This window comes from Misgurnus anguillicaudatus, chromosome 5 (genome assembly GCF_027580225.2).
Source record: "Misgurnus anguillicaudatus chromosome 5, ASM2758022v2, whole genome shotgun sequence".
Lineage (NCBI taxonomy): Eukaryota > Metazoa > Chordata > Actinopteri > Cypriniformes > Cobitidae > Misgurnus > Misgurnus anguillicaudatus.
In genome coordinates this window covers 4,823,810-4,831,134 of record NC_073341.2, presented here as the reverse complement: position 1 = coordinate 4,831,134, position 7,325 = coordinate 4,823,810, and the positions used below count along the sequence as shown (strand labels likewise).

At 35.5% G+C, this 7,325-nt stretch overlaps 1 protein-coding gene across 1 annotated transcript; it reads right to left on the bottom strand.

The window, feature by feature from the left end:
- Positions 1-1,408: 1,408 nt before the first annotated feature.
- On the bottom strand, positions 1,409-4,827 carry LOC129413370 (uncharacterized). The gene is made up of 2 exons (XM_073867337.1): positions 4,714-4,827; positions 1,409-4,330 (listed from the first exon to the last, which is right to left on the bottom strand). The coding sequence occupies exons 1-2, from the start codon at positions 4,804-4,806 to the stop codon at positions 3,236-3,238; spliced, it is 1,188 nt and encodes a 395-aa protein (XP_073723438.1). The 5' UTR covers positions 4,807-4,827; the 3' UTR covers positions 1,409-3,235.
- Between the last annotated feature and the right edge of the window lie 2,498 nt (positions 4,828-7,325).

Genomic DNA, 7,325 nt, shown 5'->3' with positions numbered 1-7,325 from the left:
CCACACATACGCAACCCGGCAAGGATGACAGTTAGAAGACACGCTCCTCACTGCTGATTGGCTGTAAGTGTGTTTTGGTAGTCGGCCCGTCTCCTTTTACAAAGCCTTTTCTGAGGGACACAGATATTTGTTCACAATGTACATCGCAAAGCGCAGATGACTATTCCCAGGTCAAAAAGACGTAGTATTTAATGTATTTAAAATATACTTAAAATACAAATAGTATGTTTATAATACATTTGTATTTTCAACATACTTATTTGAAGTGTATTAAAAATATGTTAAATTGCATTTTAACATATTTTTTTTAAAGTATACCCGAGGAGTACTCTGGTAATAAATACATGCTTTATTATATTTTTAAGAATTATGCTTAACTTAAGTATATTTTTAATGTATTTATATTAAGGGTACTAGAAGTACACTGGTAATAAATATATGCTTAAATACACTTTTAAGAAATATGCTAAATTTTAACACATTTTTCTTTTATTTCTAAAAAGCGTAGTAGAAGAACGTTGGTAATAAATATACGTGTAATTATTTAAAGAAATATACAAAACACAAACATATTTTTGGTTTACACAAACATACATTATGGTTTTTGGGACAATTAAAAAGTCATTTTATTGCACTTTAAAAACATATTATGTAAATGTGCATTAGTTACCCAAATACTCTATTTGCCAGAAATGTGCTAGAATATCTACATTTCACTCCAAACAAGTTATTTGTTTTTTACAGGATAAAATTATAAGTTTAAGCAGTAACATTTTACAGTTTTTTTAACATTATGGGCCCTATTTTAACGATCTGAAACACAAGTGCAAAGCGCAAGTGACTTTGTGGGCGGATCTTGGGCGCTGTTGCTATTTTCCCAGCGGGAGAAATGACTCTTGCGCGAGGCGCAAATCAATAAGGGGTTAGTCTGAAGTAGGTTCATTATTCATAGGTGTGGTTTGGGCGTAACGTCAAATAAACCAATCAGAACACTATCCAACATTCCCTTTAAACGCAAGGGCGCAAGTTCCATGGCGGGTTGCTATTATAATGATGGATTTACCAGGCGCACGCCAGGAGTGGTTCACAGCCGAGGAGACCTCCGTTCTTGTAAGAGCAGTCAAAGACAGAGAAGTTGTTTTGTATGGGGATGGGACTTGGGAGAAACCCGCACAAATCAGCGTCGGTTAAACAGGCGTGAAAGGAAATATAGCCACAATTGTCTCATCAGCTGGCATCCGCTACAATGATATCAGGAGACGGGGGAATCCCAAGCTTGCCAGCATAAATCGGGCACGGCGTGTAACGGGAGGTGGATCTGCCTCTACACATGACCTGACGCCAGCAGAGGACATCGCTGCGTACACCCTCACCACTGAAAGGGTTTGCTTTGAAATCGGAAACGCAAGAAAGGTCCAACCCCAAAGTACACTTACAAATCAAGTTCATATACATTAAGGTTTCTTATGAAAACATTTTAATTATTATTTACATAAAATAAACGTAATACAGCCACACAACAAACTTATGAAAATATTTTAATCGTTATTTGCATGAGAATTTTTTTAACGCAGCCACACAATAAATAAAAACTATTACCACAATGCTTACCACTATGATTTCCCTTATCTCATGTGTTAATATTTTTTATTGTAACAATTTATGATTTGCAAATATAACTGTTGCATCTGTGTAGATTAGATAAGCAATGCACGCTATACATTATGGTCAAGCATGCGCCCTTAAAATAGCATAATGAACTACGCGCAACGCACCACTGACTTTAGACTAGTTTTTTTTTTGTTAGTAGCGCAATTGTTTTTTGAAACTGCAAAATAGCATCAAGGATGGTTTGCGCCGGAACACGCCTCCTTTTTTTGCGCTGAACCGCCCAGGGAGCGCAAGTTCATTCCCTAGTTTGCCGACGTGCGTCTGTGGAGGGAAAAACCTGCTGTGCGCCGGTGCAAAATACGAAATGATACATGCGTCACTGACAAAGTCAATTGCGCTGAGTGCAAGATAGGGCCCTATGTCTTTCAATAATAAGGTAGCTTAAACAATCAACTTAAAACTCACATCTGAACCAGTACTTGCACACATGAATATAAAAGATTAGTTACACATACAGTACAATAAAATCCAAAACAAACAAAACTTAAATCTTACCATTTAGTTATATACTAAGTTCCATAGTGACAAAGTGCTGTTTATAAAGCATTTTACATATGCAGTTTATTAATTCAAGCCTTTCATTAAGACAACGGCAATCATTTCAGTCCCTTTCAATGTTATTTGGCAGAGCTATGACATAAATTGTGTCTTTCAACTCAATCATCACACATTTTTGTTTCAAAGACTGTGTATGCACTGCATAAACAGTATTTGACTCTTTAACTTCATGAATAAACTTTGAACAAATTTTAAGGTCAAGATCCCTACAAAGCATTTTTCTAGTCCTGCAAAGCTCCTTAACCAAAACACAACTCATTGGTGCATTACAACCTTCAGGTTTGAATGCCACAATCAAGAGTCTTGCATAATGTGCCATCAGGTAATTCTACAACTGAGTTTTTTCTTTTTTGAAGCCTTGTGTTACTTTCTGTTTGATAAAGTACACCCCCAATAAGAAAACGATCATAATACAGCCCTTGCTGTACCTTGACACCAAAAAGATCTTCAATAGCAAGCCTGTGCCGTACTGGCATGGTCACTGAATGAGAATTACCAAAAACCCTAACATTCTCTGACATGTGTGCTGATTTAGCCGTCTCTTGCTTGCTGTGCTGCATATCATAGAACAGTTTTTTGGCTGTGTCTTTGGCATTATTCATGCCCTTGTCAGCCTTGATTGTGAGGTCTCTCCATTTGAGGAATTTCTGGACTATCTGTTGTTGGACATGAGTGGTTCCATTAAAGAACTTTAAGAGCGTACCATTAAAAGACTCAACAGAAAAGGTGGATGTAGCCCACAGAGGTCCCCAGTTTCTCACACTTGCAGAAATGTGTGTCATCAAGTGCACATTAAATGTCATGTTTTCCTTGCCATACAACTTCTCAAATTCCATAACAAATTTCTTCAGTGCTTTCTCTGCTCTATCAATCTCAACCACTTGTATATTTTCCTGAACCAAAGTATAAATACCAAAAACAAGAAGGAAAAGATGGTTCCAGTATTTCTTGGAAAGAACACCACCAAGCACTGGCTATCAATGATCTCAGTTTTGGTGTCAATGTACTATGGTTTGTCATGGTTAGTGGAATCCAACCATAATGCCATTAGCTGCCGTGTCACTCCTAGGCAAACACTGTGCTGATATTCAGGCACAAATCCATTAACCATCTGAAAGTTTGATAGCTTCATCAAAGGAGAGGGACCTTTCACTCCCATTACCGGCTGCTTAGGAGTTGCAGCCATAGCATGCTGAAAATGCTCAGTTTCACATCTGAGAGCAGGTTCAGGATACATGTAAGAGTATGAACCCCCACCCTTATGATAACAAAAGTCACAGCCATATGTGCCATTAAACTGTTTTGTGTTTCGAATTTGGGGGCGAGCCACTGAATCTGAACTACAGATCAGGGCATGCACCTTAGAGGAATGTTGCTGGTTCTGTTTGTCCGTCCATTGTATTCCATTTTGCTCCAGTTCTTGAAGCTCATCAACAAATGGAGTTAACAGAGTTGCCATGTTGGGTTTCTTCTCTCCAAACCAAATACATGGTATGCAGATATTATTTTTTCGTTCTTTTGGATCCAGTTCAATGATCTGGCACTGAACAGGCCATAACTGACACTTAGAGCTCTTGAAAACTGGGATACCATCACAGTTCCACAGTAAACTCACATCCTCTTTGCTAATTTTACCACTCCTGATTAGCTTTTCATACTCTATTCCAGAATGTATGTCATTTATAATACCATTATTAGACATTTTTCTGTCTAAATTATTCTTGGAATTTTCCAGAATGTCCTTAATTTGACTAGATAATTTTAAAACCAGAAAATAAGACGCTTTTTTCAAATTTATGTCTGCTTCAAATGTCATGTGACATACAGAACACTGTGTCTGACCATTAACCTTACCTATATAGTTGGTCCATCCTGAACAGTAAAAGTGTGATTCATATTGTCCGTACTGCCCATAAGTTTTATTAAAAAGGTAAGAAGTAGCTGGCACCGATCCTGGAAAATGTACATTAAACAATTTGAGGAGGTCTTCAAGAGCTGTCCCTGTGAGGTTGTGTCGCAAAAGAAAGGACATCAAAAGCAGCAGACTTTGCCCTCTGGAGATAGATGCTCCTGGGTAAAGAAGCTCATCATCTTCTGATCCCTAAAAGAAGACAAATACAATTAAACAAACAGATTAGTAACTAGAAACAGTGATCTTACATTTCTAAAGAAACTATTTTGGTTCCAGACCAAAATGAATTGGTTTATACTTTCTTTAAATCTTGCAAAAAGAAAAACAAACCGCTATGAAACAATTAAGTCATGGAAAATTATAAATAGACCGTGAAACAATGCTTTTGTTCTTTGTGATTTTTATAATTATTAACCAATTGAAAGGGCATAACATGTTTGTCCTCTCAACATCATGTCCTACTTATGAATTGTAATAATTAAAGCATTATAATTAGATTCCTTTAATTTCAATGTCATTTATATCACGGCTGCAACTCATAAAACCACACCATGAATATTTTATGACAATACCTGTGATGAATTTGGAGTTTGAGCTTGTTTCAGGTGCGGTATTTCAGATGGTTGCAAATCAGTTACATGGTCATGGTGTCCCCCACAAACCATACCAGTGCTGTCCCGAATTGTCTGTTGAATAGATTTGTTATAATACATACAAAAAGAACCTATAACACTTTAACAATTCCAATACTTAATTTGTGTATTTGTTGTGACATTAGTTTGACAGAATCAATCTAGCCACATACTGTATGTGAATTGTTGATGATGATAGCAACAAATAATATATTCACCTGATGTACCTTTGCTTCTTCATTATGCCAGGTTTTCCTCAAAAGACAGCCTTCTTTCATCTTCATTCTCTTCATTAACACTCTATACCAAACAAATTTTAATAAATGTTCAATCTACATGATAGATGTCTGTTTAATGGCATCTTAAAAATATTTTTAGTTTTAGTTAATATAATATATTAATAATAATATATTTACCTGATGTACGTTTGCTTCTTCATGATGTCTCTCAGGAGACTGGCACAGGTTTTCCTCAAAAGACAGCCTTCTTTCATCATCATTCTCTTCATTAACACTCTATACCAAACAAAGTTTAATAAATGTTCAGTCTACATGATATATATATATATATATATATATATATATATATATATATATATATATATATATATATATATATATATATATATATATACCAGAGGTGGAAAAAGTAATAAAATATTGTACTCAAGTAAAAGTAAAGTTACTTTACTAGTAGTGACAGTATGGAGCTCTCTTGGAGCTCTCTTGGTGTTATTACACTCCTAGCACGCAGACTGATTTTGCTTAATTGGAAACAGAAAAATCCACCTCGTTGCTCTGTCCTGGTTAAAGATATTATGTACCACCTTCAGCTCGAAAAGATTAGATTTTCTTTAAAAAACAAGACTGATAACTTTTATGCAGTATGGGAACCGTTTATTAATTACTTTAATAAGACAGCAATAATTGAACCCTGATCCCATGATCCCCCCCTTCTTTTTTTTTTCCTTTTTTTTTCCCCTTCTCTCTTTCTTTCTCCTCTATATTATTACCTGTACTCAAATATAATTTACTTACATATGAAAGAATAGTATTGTATACTGTATCTGCAAAGTGAATATTGTTGAAATTTTTCTTTGTGCCAATGCAAAAAACCAATAAAGAGAATGTTTAAAAAAAAAAGTAAAGTTACTTTAATAATATTTTACTTAAGTAAAAGTAAAGTTACTTGTCTAAAAATCTACTCAAGTAAAAGTAAAAAGTAAGTCATTTTAACTTTACTCAGAGTAAAAGTTACTTTTTTTTACAGCGGGAAGAGGTGGAGGATTCTAGTATAGTTCAAAAACGACAAGGGAATATACATCTCAAACTAGTTGTTTTTAATTGAAGGAACATCTTTACAATTAAAGTGCAATAACATAAAGTTAATAAAATAAAAAGCTTTTTTAAAGTAAGAAACATTTATGGAATTGTTTAATGATTTTTACACGTGAGTTATGCACTTTTGAAGGTGGTCAGCAGCTTGTAAATACAATCACTATAGTAAGGTTGTAATTGATGTATTGCTGGTAACACATTATTTTATTAAACTATATATAGTTTAAATGAGCATATAATGAGATGAGTGCCATGTCTATATACATTTGACACGTTTATTATCTTCGTACTTCCCTGACCTGGGGAACTGATGTCACCTTTATTCTTCTCTCTCTCTCTCTCTCTCTCTCTTTCTCTCTCTCTCTCTCGCGCTCTCTCTCTCGCTCTCTCTCTCTCTGCAATATCTAATGACCTGCGCATTCTCGAGGACGTTTTGAAGTTGTGTTTGACTTGACGGGAAGCTGCTAGACCTCGGAAGATAATGCGCATGGTATTAAAAACGCGACGTGCAATTTCGTACTTAAGAGCATGAATCCTACCTTTCATAGAAATGAAACACTCACTTCGCGTCAGTGGAAAGTGGTCGCTTAAATATGACCAGGGGTTTCTTTCATAAGATTTGAACTGCGGGTCTGCATTAGCGCGCGCCTGTCTCGTCCGTCTCCATGGTTCTTTTTGCGCGTTCCCCCGGGCCCCGCCCATTTACATCTGTTGCGCGTCTTTATCACCTTGCTTTTTAAAATATTTTTTTACTCAGTAACGGATATGATTTAAAATGTAGCGAAGTACAATACTTTAAATAAAACATACTTCAGTAAAAGTATAAGTACAGATTTTAAAAATACACAAAAAAACTAAATGTAATTCGTTACTTTCCACCTCTGATATATATTATGTGTGAATAACATTATAAATGAATAACATATGTCCACACAGCATTTTACCTACCCACTCAACCACTTCCTGCACTTGGTTTTCCATTTTGTATCTCTTTGCTGGTATTGGACACTGAGTATAGTGGACACTATCATTTTCCTTGGTGGCCTCATTGTTATTCAAATTAATGGAGAGCTATAACATACCAAGTTGGTGTTAGAATCATTTCGTTAGGGGATTAAGTAAAAAAAACTGCTTCTGGATTATTAATGATTAAAAAAGAAATGTAGAACTTAGATATGTAGTACTTAGTAGTAATAACAGGGGTGTGACCAGACA